Here is a 14,056-nt window from a genome sequence, read left to right as displayed (position 1 = left end):
TTCCATCCAATAACTTTAAAGCGAATAAAAACCTGTGTATATACCAATCAAATTGGTATATCGAATTGATTTGAGACATTTTAAGGTGTTTCCATTCATTTTCGCACTGAATCGTACAACATTCAAGCCAACATTTGCGAACAAAGTTTTGTAAGACAAAATGCAATTCATTATTTAATCAGCGTTTATCGCATAAGCCGTATATCGATCAATATAAAATCCGATGAGACCGAACATATTTCATTTGAGCCGATATTCATGAAATTCAATCGAATTTTACTGTTTCCATAAGGCATATTTTATTCGATATCACTTAATTCTGAAAAAAACGTGTGGATGGAAACATAGCTACTGAAACAAAAAACTGGACAACCAATGAGATCCAGACTTTTGGTTTCATGACCAGAGCCGCTAGTATTTCTTGGAGGAACTCATAAAATAATTTCCTAAGCAATAATGAAGAGGATTATTATGATTAAATAAAACCATAACAAACATTTTCGTTACTTGAAATAAATGTTAAGTGAAAAAAAAAAAAGTTCTTTTTTTTGCATCGGTCTGAACAGACATATAGTACAGAAAGAAAAAAAGAACCCAGTAATATTGTGAAATATTATTACAACTTAAAATAACGGTTTTCTATTTGAATATACTTTATTCACATGATCCTCCAGAAATCATTCTAATATGATGATTCATTACCAATGTTGGAAACAGTTGTGCTGCTTAATTTGTTTTTATAACCTGTGATACTTTAAACAGTTTAAACAGAAGTTGTTCAAAATTGAAATATTTTCTAACAATATAAATCTTTACCCATCACGTTTTATCAATTGAACACATCCTTGTTGAATAAAAGTGTTAATTTCTTTAAAAAAAAGACAGAAAAAAATAGAATGAAGCTGTTCTTTTTAAACTTTTTATTCATCAATGAATCCTGAAAAAAAGAGTCACAGGTTGTGAAAAAAACAGTTTCCAACATTGATAATAAATCATCATATTAGAATGATTTCTGAAGGATCATGTGACACTGAAGACTGGAGTAATGATGCTGAAAATTCAGCTTTGCATCACAGGAATAAATATTTTCAAGTATATTCAAATAGAAAACCATTATTTTAAACTGTAATAATATTTCAAAATATTACAGTTTTTTCGTGTATTTTAAAATAAATGCAGCCTTGGTGAGCATAAGAGACTTATTTTAAAAACATTAAAATAGTAATGTTTCCGAACTTTGAATGTTCATGTAGAACATTAATGTTGGTGTAAACAAGCCTTTACTATCAGATCTGCCAGACCAGCCACACTAGAGCTCGTGTTTAGCTTTAGGAAACTAGTTAAACTTCAACTAATCCTTAATACTGTTGTGAATTACTCATTCATTTATTAAATGGTTCAGTGTGGTTATTGACTACAAATGAACTGATGTCCAATGTCCAACTCAAAATGAACCAAGGCACTTCAAGGTTCAAAATTGTATCCGTGTAATTACTGATGTTTATTGGACAACATGAAAAGTGTGACATCAATCATAATTTTAGTTTAGTGTAGTTTAGAACATGTTTGGTGTCAATGGAATGAGATTAGTCAAATGTAATCTGAACCAGAAAATGATTCCCATCCCTAATTCTCAGTCAGCAGAGAGACGGTTAACGCCACGGCCTGTCAGAGACTAACTGGAAAAAGCTGCATTCCAAAACACTCACTGCTCTTCACATTTACTGTAGGATTTCTTAAGAAACATGAGATGTAATCATGGTTCTTACAGACTCAAAATACAACAGTAAAACTGGAGAAAACGGGAGCTGTGAGTGGTTTTGAAACCCAGCTTCAGTCCCACTACTGTCATGAACACACAGCGGCCGAAACGAACTCCATACCTTTTTCTCTGGAGAAAACCTTAGAGGTTCTACAATGTACAAGTCATCAGGACCTACTAAACAGGGGAGAGAGGGGGCAGGTTAACGGAATGGTATGGCAAACAATAACACAAGCATGACAGCACTTGCAAGTAGTAGCTCAAGTCATACACTTCAAAGTATTTCTTTATGGCTGAAACTGTTATTCAATTGTAATCCGCCCTGTCAATTCACTTGTTTCACCAACAACAAAGTCTGCATGTGGTAACCATGGCTGCAGCATTCATCGTTTGCATAATGCTGTCATTTGGACACATTTAAAAGTCAAGTTTTGATTTGCATATCTATATATGCGATACTTAATAATCCACGTTTTCCTGTTGTTACTACTTGCAAATGTCCAACGTGTGCCAGCCAAAAGCATCATGTGCTAAAAATATCCAACCTCTGCCTTATGAACACAAACCAATGATGAGCTCACACACACACACACACACACACACACACACACACACACACGCACACGCACACGCACACGCACACGCACACGCGCACACACGCACACACGCACACACGCACACACGCACACACACACACACACACACACACACACACACGCACACACACACGCACACACACACACGCACACACACACACGCACGCACGCACACACGCACACACACGCACGCACACGCACGCACGCACGCACACGCACGCACACGCACACGCACACGCTGCAGCAAAACGTGAGAGGAAAAATAGCAGGGACAAAAAGAAACAAGGATAGGAAGGTTCTGGCGTTTAAAGTATGCTTCGGTTTATCTGGCAGTGTTTGCAGTTTTTAAACGTAAACATCACATTCGTTTCTCTTAAATGTTCTTAATAAAGCTGTCATTTGATTACAGATTTTAATCAAATTAATTACAAAATTAAATTTTACACATTGTAAATTGATATAAAGGCTATATGTACTGTATTTATACACGTATAATATAAATATATAAATATATATATATATATATATATATATATATATTCAATAAATATAATTATGTATTTATTATTACATAATACATTTCAATATCTCTATGTTGGTATTTATCAATGAGAAGATCATTTAATATTTTGAGAAATAATACATTGACCTCCAATTTGTTATTTTTTTTTCTCACTTTAAAAAAATAATAAATTGCACTAAATTACATTTTACATTTTTTTTAATTTTTTGGCTTGTAAAAGAAAATGTTTACTGCTTAAGGGACGTAACATGAGGCATGACTGTGCTGACATACAATTACAAATCACAGTGCGCTCCAGTATAGGTCACACTGATATTGAACAATCAGCAGACACTGTGGAACTAGTGACAGCTGGACTCAAAACTAGTTCTAAGTGTAAAGTGTTCGGTATGGTATTTAATATAAAAGACGTGATTCTTCTGAGAGTGGCAGCCAAAATGAGAGCACACAAAGTAAGCCACATGTTAAGTGGGAAGGCGTGATGTTAATGGGCATCATCTTGGTTTCTCAAGCTGTGAGAAATGAACATGGTGGAATTGAGTCTGGCTGGAAAAGACAGAACCACAGCTGAGTGAAACAATGTGCGTTACATGAGAGAAGGGGAGGAGTAGAGAGGAAACAAAGAGTGCTCTGGCATCAGAACTCTCCTCAGCGTCAAAGGTGACTCTTACCTTCTGATGTAGGCAGCTGAAATGACTTGGAGCGTACGAGAGGGCAAGAAACTCTCCGCTTCAGACTCATATCATCATATGAGGAAAAACACCTGACAATGAGAAATAGAAAAAAAGATTCAGATAGGTCCACTATGAAAGTGCCCAAATATAGACGTGAACGATTAGCCAATGCCTTGCAAGCATGCAGGGTTCCTCCGTCCATAATGTGCATTACCGGTCAAAAACACTAATATTGTGAAATACATTAAAATAGAAAACTTATTTTAAATTGTAATAATATTTTAAAATGTCATTCATTCCTGTGATTGAATTTTCAGCATCATTACTCCAGTGTCACATGATCCTTCAGAAATCATTATATGAGGATTTGCTGCTGAAGAAACATTTATTATTATTTTCAATGTTGAAAACAGCTGTGCTACAGGTTTTTTTTTTTTTCAGGATTCTTTAATGAACAAAGTTCAAAAGAACAGCATTTATTTAAAAAAATGTATCTTTTGTAACTTTAGAAATTATCACTTGAACAAATGAACCCTTGTTGCATAAAAGTATTTAATTCTTTAAAAAAAACTACTTTTAAATGGTAGTTTATGTTGACGCGTTATTGTAACATAGGGTTACCTTCAAACTTCTGCGCTATTAAACTAGATACGCTGCTATTTATGGAGCCAGCTATAAATCTGTCAACAGTTTACTTTAACTAGCTTGCTCAGCAAGAATTCTCCACTCCTGTTAAAAAAAACTAATAAATCATCTTAAAACCAAGTAATATCAGTTTGAATCAACTCATAACAGCAGTTGACGTGAAAGAAAACTGACCACAGGAGACAACAGTAATGGCCTCTAGAGAACTCCTTGCAGTAACACTGAGAATGCATTGCGTTATGCATTGCATTCGGACACATTTGGTGCGTGTTATACCTCTTAGGGCTGGGGTAGTGGTTGCTCATGGGAATGGCTGAGCTGGTGTTGTGATTGGGTGAGCTCCTGCAGCACTGCGTACAGAGCAGCAAGCCCAGCGTCAGACACAGGATCAGAGATAACACCAAGTAACTCTGTCTGTCAGAAACCTGCAACACACAGTGTACAACAGGCTTTAAATATTTATATACATTTCGGGGTGGGCCGTGATATGACTCATTAGATGGGGAAGGAATTATATAAGGTTTGTAGACCTCTCGCTGTAGCTGAGCAACGGTGGCAGAAAGGTTCAGCATGATCCTGGTGGCATTCTCCAGCTGGCTCTGCAACATCTGTATAGACTCGGTCTGTTTCTGGTCCTAAACACATACAGATGTAAACGGTTATCCACATGTTTTACATGTAAAAAATGCTACAATGGGCCTGCAAGATATCTAAACAAGTAAGTCACTTAAAAATGTATCAGTGGCACTTAACTAAAGAGACTTAAGAGACTTATTTTAAAACCAAAAAATGTTTGGATGGTACTTTCATATTAAAATAGGATATTTTATTTAACAGTATCAAAGTAATTTTTGGAGTCCCTGTATATCCCAGTTGCCAATGTCAGTTTAAATTGCTAATGTTCGGTGTGACTGACCTGCTCTTCTGCAATTCTGGAGGTGTTCTGCAGTTTGATGATGGTCTTGTTGAAAGCCCGCTGCATCTCCTCCATCTGTTTGCGATACCTGAGTGACAGCAGAACAGAATAATAATAAGAACATGTTTCCCACTATAATCATTTTAAGTTTGGCAGCATGTGTGTACCTCTGGCTAAGCTCTTCCAGGTATCTGCTGCTGAGGGACATGTTCATCTCCAGTGCTTTAATTCGGTTATTCAATCTCATGAACACTGATTCCTTCTGGTTAGATCCATGCACCTGATTCCCATTTCCATTCCCATGTCCCATTTCCACCGAATGTTGCTGCTCTGCATAAAAGTCTCCGGCGGTGCGGTGCGGGAGCAGAATGTCATCTACCGTCTCCTCTTGTTGAGACAGAAGGACTTCGGAAAGCTCGGGTTGGGAGGCCACCGCGCTGTGGTGAGGGTCTTCAAACCCTGTGGCCCTGCCGTTATCTGACGCCTCTGGAAGCAGAATGGGAAGTTCGGTAGGAGGCGGGATGTCAGCGGGGCGGGTGTGGGTAAGCAAAGGCTGAACTGTCTGCTCTTTAGTGGGGACGGGGAGCTCCAGTATAGGAGGGTCCGTCTCTGGGCTGCTGGCTTCAGTGGTGGTGGAGGAGAGCATAGAGGAGGTGGGAGACTGGACGCTACTGCAGATGCTCAAGCTGGCTCGGGTCTCTGGGATGTCCACCAGGTACTGCAGACGCTGGTCCACGGGCTGTCCCACAGGAAGGGACTCGGGAATGTTTTGGGTGGGGGTGTCGGAGAAGCTATGTGGGGGAAGAGTGGAGGTGTGGCTGGGCTCCAAGATGATGGTCTCAGGTGGGAGCTCCTGCTCGCTCACTGCAGATTCCCCACTGGAGGACTGAGGCGGAGCAGACACTGTTTCAGTGGGGGAAATCCTTTCGGTTTGTGTCTGAGAGGGCCGCTCTGCTTCTGGAAGTTTTTCAGAGGGCGCAGGGGGCTCTTGGGTTGGGGTGGTGGCAGAGAGGGACTGCTGTGGGGCAGTTTGAGTGTCTGTGGCAGTGTGTGTGTGCTGTGTTTTGTGGCGGCGGTCTCTACGCTGACGCTGTAGTGCTAAAGCTGCCGAACAATAGCAGTAGAAGTGTTCGTGCAAAGACGCCAAGCAGGACAAAGTCGAGAGGTGGCCGCAATATGTGGCGCTCTCCGTCTCCCATATCTCCTCTTGTTTTTTCTCCTCCTCTTGCTCCTCCTCCAGCAGGGTCACCGTTGGCTGGGTGGCCTCTTCTTCCTCCTCGATGAGGATGACGATACGGCTCTCATCAGGGGGAGGTTCTGAAGGAGCCTCGGGAACAGGATCCTCTGAGTCCTCCTTCACTAGAGTGGGATCCAACTCAAGAATATCCAGCCTGGAGGTACAAAGAGCCAGAATGTTTTTACTCAAATCGCTTGTTTAATTTTATCCAATGTTGCACAGTGTTTGTTTCTTAGTTATGAGCACAACCACACAGAATCTGAGCACAGTTAACTTTTATTTTTTTTTCAAGGAATAATTCACCCAAAGATGAAAATTCCATCATTTGATCAGAAGAAAGAAAGAAAGAAATACCGGATTATATCTACATAACTAACTGTGGAACATAAAATAAGAAATTCTATGACATTGACCAGGAATCGCAATAAATGGGGACAAAAGCTGTAAAGCTTGAAAAAAATATCCAAAAGCCACGGTTCTTGTTAACTAAAACCATTTAAAACCAATTTTGGCAATAAAGCTAATAAATACAAATACTTCATGAAAAAACAAACTTAAATGTAAATTAAACATATTTTAGTACAATTACTAAAATGATATAGAATAAAATCTATATATAAACATTTAAAAATAAATGGTAATAAAATGATAAAAGCAACAAATTTTTTTTTACTAAAATTTCAACTTTAAAATATAAAAATAAAAGCCAATTCAAAATATTAAGTGCAATAGTATATAAAAAGACTAAAGTAACTCTGGCAATAAAACAATAAATACAATGTAGGATATCTATTCACCTTGTGCACTCTATTCCAAGTATTATGTAGTACTATGATAAACTTGAGAAACAGACCGAAATTCAACCAGATCAACCGAACACTGACAAGATTTGACTCAAAATAATCATTTCTTTTGAGAAATGATTCTTTTAACCCTAATCAAACATTGATATTTCTCTCCTGAAAGTGCCAAGAAGAGCAAGATTTTCAAAAAAGCGTTAGTTGGGTTTGAAAGGGTGAGTAAAAGGGTACAGAACTTTCATTTTTCTGTGAATTCAATTTGATTATGCCCTCAGCTACAAACAAGATTGCAGTATCCCAAACTCCATTTACCACATTCAATTTAGCAGATTGAATCTGGGCCTGATTATGAGGCAGCTACAGTTCATTAGAGTTTTATAAGCTTGAACTGTATTAGAAAAAAGACTCAGTGGTTGACTTGGTATGTGTGCAAACAGTTCAAACCAGTCTGTGCTGGAATACGCCGACTAGCTCAGGGCTCAGTATTGAGCAAGAATTTGGGGTTTTAATGTCCTGGATGATCAGTGTGTGAGAGAGAGAGAAAGTGTACATGTGTGAATGAGACTCACGTAGCGGGCTGTTCAGTGGGGGTGGGATCTGGCGTGAGTGTAGTTTCTGTTGACTCCTGGGTGACGTTTTCTGTCCCGGAGGAAACGTTTCCTGAGCGAGATGAGAAAAAGAACAGATTTTGACAGTGAGAAAAGGAAAAGGAGAATGTGAACATCCACACTTCCCTCCCTCAACACAAAGAGAGCCATTGTTCAGAGAAAAGTACCCAAGATTAAACACACAAATACAAATGTGCCCTTAACTAAAAACAGGTGATGATCTTGGAAAGCTTGAAATTATATAATGATTGGCATGGATTAAACGTATCCAGAACAAAAAGGACATCTAAAAGAAAACACGGCAGAGGCAGCTTTGGAATAGCAGGCATTTTATGAATTCTTGTTACACATCATAATCCTTATAAAGAATTAGGAAGATTACCTTATCTAGAAAATGTGTGTAAAAAAACATGAAGTTACTTTCTAACATGTAAGTTTATATATATATATATATATATATATATATATATATATATATATATATATATATAAAATAAAAAAAACTCTGACATATGCCACAAAGGGTGCCGAAACCATCTAGCCTGGTCATGAATATGAATTAGGTGATGTAATATTCACCCAGTAGTTATAACTAATTTGCTGAAAGCCAGGTAAGTGGATGCTAATCTGTAATTAATCATAAATGATTTATGTAGCTGAAAACATTTTTGTGTTGCGTTTGTGCAAAACAAAGCTCTTATAATATGAGGATCATTTACCAGAAAGTAACTTCTAAATTATAATGGTTGTGATGTACATGGATGCCAAAATATTCAGGGAAGTTTTTCTGAAAAGACTAAACCTGCCGGTATGTGTAAGTAAAGGTCCATACATTTTATTGGTATAAAGTTGGTCAGGTAAATCAATTTTGTGTACATCTTATTTGCTGCTATCAATAAATCGTATTATGTATTATATTGGCTATCGACCACTCTATGGTCTAGATATTGGTATTGGCTTTTTAATAACTCAAGCACAATCTAACAGTTAAAAAAAAAGAAGCAGAATAGCGTGCTTTTCTTTTACAAACTTACAAACTTTCAGCCATCCACTCTACTGCAATCTCTCAAGGGACATTATAAAAATATCTTGTTAAACAGCCTTTTCTCTTTTAGCCGGTTTATGGTCATGATACAGCACAGCAGAGGGTTTTTAAACTTCACTTCTGCATTTAGGAAAGCCACATGCGTGTTTGAACAACATTTTGTTCCAGCTCTCTCTGGGCACACACACACCCTGGGAGAGTTTTCTGCTGGCAAGCGCAGCTACAGAAGCCATCAAAGACGTGCTTTCACTGCCAGGCCTCACAGTTTCAGCACTGTTGGCATGGTGACAGCCCTCACCAGTCACAAACAGCTGCCAAGCAAAGAGGAGCAAATAAGTGCAGTGATTTCTCCCGACAAACTCAGGACAGGGCATTTTTAATAGCCAAGCGCAAGGCAGAGATCAGGGCCGTACCTCCCATTTCAGCTCCGTCCTCCAGCTCTGGTTTCCCTCCTAGCACATTTGCTGCAATGTTGTTTACCATGTTCAGGATGGCGTCTAAAAAGAAAAACAATACAGGGAAAAATAACTAAAAATATAACATTTAAATGTATGCACCTGGGGTAAATTTCAGACAGTGGCAGCACACAAACTGAATTTTATTCTGCATTCAGAAAAGCAAAATAAAGCTCTTCAAATCTAATGATAATTGGCCAAATGTGATGAACTTTTGAATTATTGAGGAAGTAGGAAGTCTACATGTCAGTGTGTTTATTGTGAGGTAGACAATTTTATTCAGTAAATGTATTCTTTTGGTTATAATGTCATTTGGTCTTATTTATTATTATCAATAAATTGTGTTGTGTATAATATAATAGCAAAGCACTGTGCACGTGCACGAATCATCTTAGATCAGTTTTTAGTAAATCACACATTATAATGTTGTGTTATGTTTAATTGAATGAATGATTTACTGCTGTCATAAGAACATTAACCGCATTAAACATTTAATTAATTGTGCTCGTTTTTTACATTTTGTAACTATGTGCTTTTGTAATTTTTGTATATTTCTATTTAGCTATCCTCTATTTAAATTTTTCAGTTAAAATAAAATGAAACTTCAACTGAAACTTTATTTCAGCTAGTGGCCAATAAAACTTTTCTTATTTTCTACATTTTAATTCTAAGTTTCTAAGTGTCTAATTTTCTTATATTAATATTTTATTTCTGCTTATTTTCATTTAACGAAAACTTTTAATATTTTTAGTTACAACTTTGCTCTAAAAAATACACATCTAAACTTTTCATCTACATACTGTTCCATGCTTAGCCAATTAAACAGGAATCAGGTTCATTGTGTGTGCGTGAGTGTGTGTGTGTGGAAGAAAGGAGGACCAATTTTTGAAAAGGCAAACTCTAATGAATATTGAAAACACAAGTTTCACAAGAACTTGGAACTGCGGCAGGGGTCAGACAATTTCCTTGAATGCTAAAGTTAGAACAGGTTTAGAAGCTTTGAGTAAACTGGAATATGATCAACTGGGATTGATGTGAGGAAAGTGGGATCCTCACGTTTCAACAATTATTATGTCAATATTTTTAACCACTTCTGGTCAGTATAGCTTTGGTTATACTATGTAATTCAGTCAGTGTTTCTCAACCGCTTGGAGTGTGTAGTCAAAGAAACAAGACTTGGTTTGAAAGACATGCGTGAAAGCTATTGCCTGAAAAAAACATGTTGCCCTGATTCAGCGTCTACGGTCAGGTGACATGCTGTCAGGCTATACGTCAGTGTCATTATTATGATGTTTTTTCGTAACTTTCGTAAACATCCCTCGCATCAGATCGAACTTTGCTGTCCTGTCAGACATTATACTGTACACGCGCTGTATATAACACTATAAAGAGCTAATGAAATTAAGAGCATGCAATGCATAGTTACTTACATTGTCAACTAGTAAGTCATTGAATTATCAAAGAGTACCAAGAAATTACACAACTGGTACGTTATGTATGATTCTTATGCAGGTATGATTCAATCTGTTCATCAGGATTAGTGTCCATATGTTTTATTAACAGTTCCTGTTAGAATTGTGTAACTATTTTTGATGACTGTGGTGGCATACCAACTTACTAACTTTATAGTATTAAGAAAAACTAGTTTGGGACTGCTATTTAATAGCCTTACCATTATTCATCAGTGTTAGTGATACAATGATACAAAAGTGACTCTATAGTCATACAATTTGGGTGTATGTTAAGTAAAGTGGGACAGTATTTGTGTGTCAACCATTTTTGAGAAATAAATTAGCTTAGTTTAATGACCATGGGAAAATCTGGGTCCCATGGCCAAACCAGCTGAGAACCACTGATTCACCGAATCATTATATTTATATATATATATATTCATGAAATCAAAACCACTAGGAGAATATGGAGGAACAGGACATACTTGTGGCAGAGCCCAGCAGATTCTTTGATGCCTTGTCCTCTGACGGCATGTAGCCGGGTGGGTAATCTGCAAAAAAAGAAATCTGGAATTAAGACAACAGCATTAGTCAATGGACACACAGAACAACTGGGAAAAAGAAAACAGACAAATATAGTCTTCTGCCTAATTTAAAAAAATGTATTCTGCCGTACAGTAGTGCATCTTACAGAATGAAAGTATTATTTACTATTATATTACAGGACAAACGTTATGCCATATTCAATAAATGTCAGTGTATTGAAGTTTAAGCATCATGTCGCACTGCTTGTTCAATACTGTACACATTGCCACCCATGTCATTTATCAAAATTTGCACTTGTTTTCTGTGAGCAAGAATTCAGAGAAGATCTCACCATAGTCTTCATCCAGATACTCAGTTCTCTCTGAGGTGTACTGTGAGTCGGCTATCTCGTCATACTCTTCCACCATACTGGTGCCAAACACCCTGATATACACAAAGATACACACAAGAAGCAAAGATCAGATACTTGGAGTTGGAAGTCTAACAATGAAAAAAAACAAAAAAACAAAAACAAAAAAAAAAACAGCAAAAATAGGATAAAAACAGCATAGGAGGCGAGTAGTAAACACTTCATTTATAAAAATGACAAAGTGTTTCTGTATTATCTTAAAGAACACCGCCTCAGTACAGATAAGAGAAAACCAGGCCTCAAACCGAGAAATATTAACAAAGCCCACTGTGATCATCAGCACAACTTATCTCTGCCTTCTACAAAACAACTGTAATCACTCTGCCCTTTGCCCAGGTTAGTGGGGGTCTTTAAAGACAAGTTTTATAGCCTGTTCGATTCTACGTGCAGAGGAGGTAATTGCAGTGGAAGAAAAATAAAGACCGATATTCAGTGAAATGACCAGTCTCAGAAAATAGGGAAGTAGGAGTTTGGAATAAAGGTTATGCCGTAGATTTGTACAAGGGTTGCCACATGATGATCTGTATCATGTGGCTTGTAAAATAACACCATTATCAGAAAGTAGCTTCAGTTAAGCTCAGAACAAGGTAATTTAGAAAGGACTTTTATTTTTTCCTTTCTATCTGGCCGTAGAGTTTTGCTTGCCTCTCGCAGTATATACAGTCATTTTTTTTTTTTTCATTTTCAGTGGGAGAGTATGTCTCTCATAGAGTGCAGCCAGACCAGCCCCTTTATGGGCCTCCAACCAAGATTAAATCTCCTGCCAATGCAAACGGACCTGAGCGGAGCCCGAAGCAGAACAGAGATCTACTCAACTCAAGAACTTTGCCTTTTAAAACCCTTATAAAGCCATGTGTCCTTTCTCAGAGTCAATGAAATTTAAAGGCCAATGGAAGTACAGGTTCGTAAAATCAGAATCGACCTGTTTCTCAATACAAAATGCCGCTGCTGTGCAGGATGCTTTGGTTAAAGAAATTGTTTGACTGTTATCAAGTCACTCTCTTAAAATTACAGGAAAACATCTCTTTTGTATAACTATTTGATGTGCAGGTTTTAATATTTTTTTATCAAAACAAAGAATAAAATGTCACATCATGACATACCGCAAACACAATTTATTACATCAGAAACAAACCTACATATGCAAGTATGCAAACGCTGTGAGCCTGTTGTACATATACTGCTGTTCAAAAGTTAGGAATTAATTAATACTTTTTAAATGTATCAAAAGTGACACTGAATACATTTATAATATTACAAAAGATGTCCACTTTAAATGCTGTTCTTTAAACTTTGTATTAGGGCTGTGACAATACACTTAGCCCACGAGATGATACACAATATACAGTACTGGAATTAATTCACATTAATTCAACACACCTGATCAGGCTGAGTGGACAGAAGTGTTCAGAGCCGAAATGGGACAGCAGCTCGACCTACAAAAAAAATATAAAAAGACAAGCACGCTCAAACATGGTCATGAAACAAAACCAAACTTCAGTTCTACTTAGTGAATCTAACATTGTCCAATGTCCCAATAACGCCCAACAAAATATAGTACAAATGAAGTGCTTGAGAATTTGCCAAGCATGATTTTTTTTCCCTTGTAAGTGTGAGAAAAGATGTGTATTTGTGTTTAAGAAATTGTCACTGTCATGCATTACTCTACGTGAGTCCTGACACCCAAAGCAGCACTGGCAGGATCGAAGAGAAAAGAACGCTAACCTTGATGTATTTGATGAACATCTGATGCAGGAGGAGAAGACAGGAGAGAGCAGAAACAAAGAAAAACAGAGAGGAAGATCAGTTTAAAAGACTTGCTTCATGCTGTAGCAAGTCGAGCATTTTGAACTGTTCTTGTTTGTTCTGCTTTCATAACTTGAGCAGCGGTACCAATGGCAGGAGAGAGGGCTGGCTGAGAGAAAGACTGCAATTAGGACCGCAAAGTGGGAAAAAGAGCAGAGGACAACAAGTAAACGAAAACAAAAAGGAAAACATTCAAATAATAAACTACACAGGAGTTGAGCAGAGCATGACAGAACAGGTTTAGGGCAGCTCAATAATGGCAAAGTATCATGGGATTTCACTCTTGGATCACTGGTACTTCTTGACATGTTACAGCAGATAATTATATGATCATCCAAGAACACAAATCAGATTGAGTGAAAAGAAAAATAAAGATAAAAAATAAACAGCAAAGCACAGCACTAAGCAAGAGGCATAGTTAGGAGCCCTGGAGTTCATTAAAAAAGCCTAAAAATTAGGGATGAATAGATCTGTAGCTCAGTTTTGTTTAATTAATTACTTTGCATGTGCCACACACACACACACGCACGCGCACACAGTGTACTGGACTGTTTAACCCAACTGAATCTGCACATTCCTTTGC

At 37.5% G+C, this 14,056-nt stretch overlaps 1 protein-coding gene across 6 annotated transcripts in view; it reads right to left on the bottom strand.

Annotated features, from left to right (window-relative positions):
• suco (SUN domain containing ossification factor) overlaps positions 1 to 14,056 on the bottom strand; it is a 54,166-nt gene that overhangs the window by 3,075 nt on the left and 37,035 nt on the right. For 2 of the 6 annotated variants that reach the window (XM_079583975.1, XM_079583978.1), the window contains 12 exons: positions 13,393 to 13,413; positions 13,048 to 13,103; positions 11,590 to 11,681; positions 11,198 to 11,263; positions 9,220 to 9,303; positions 7,723 to 7,813; positions 5,284 to 6,507; positions 5,117 to 5,204; positions 4,731 to 4,835; positions 4,477 to 4,625; positions 3,553 to 3,644; positions 1,884 to 1,939 (listed from right to left, as the gene is read on the bottom strand). In XM_079583975.1, coding sequence (XP_079440101.1) covers positions 1,884 to 1,939; positions 3,553 to 3,644; positions 4,477 to 4,625; positions 4,731 to 4,835; positions 5,117 to 5,204; positions 5,284 to 6,507; positions 7,723 to 7,813; positions 9,220 to 9,303; positions 11,198 to 11,263; positions 11,590 to 11,681; positions 13,048 to 13,103; positions 13,393 to 13,413 — 2,124 coding nt within the window. The remainder of the gene's footprint in view (positions 1 to 1,883; positions 1,940 to 3,552; positions 3,645 to 4,476; positions 4,626 to 4,730; positions 4,836 to 5,116; positions 5,205 to 5,283; positions 6,508 to 7,722; positions 7,814 to 9,219; positions 9,304 to 11,197; positions 11,264 to 11,589; positions 11,682 to 13,047; positions 13,104 to 13,392; positions 13,414 to 14,056) is intronic. The other 4 variants (XM_079583979.1, XM_079583977.1, XM_079583976.1 and 1 more) reach the window with 3 other exon arrangements.

The sequence above is a fragment of the Phoxinus phoxinus genome, assembly GCF_949152265.1.
Source record: "Phoxinus phoxinus genome assembly, chromosome: 16".
Taxonomy (NCBI): domain Eukaryota; kingdom Metazoa; phylum Chordata; class Actinopteri; order Cypriniformes; family Leuciscidae; genus Phoxinus; species Phoxinus phoxinus.
Note: the sequence above shows the minus strand (reverse complement) of the source record. Positions and strands in the feature narration are given on the sequence as shown.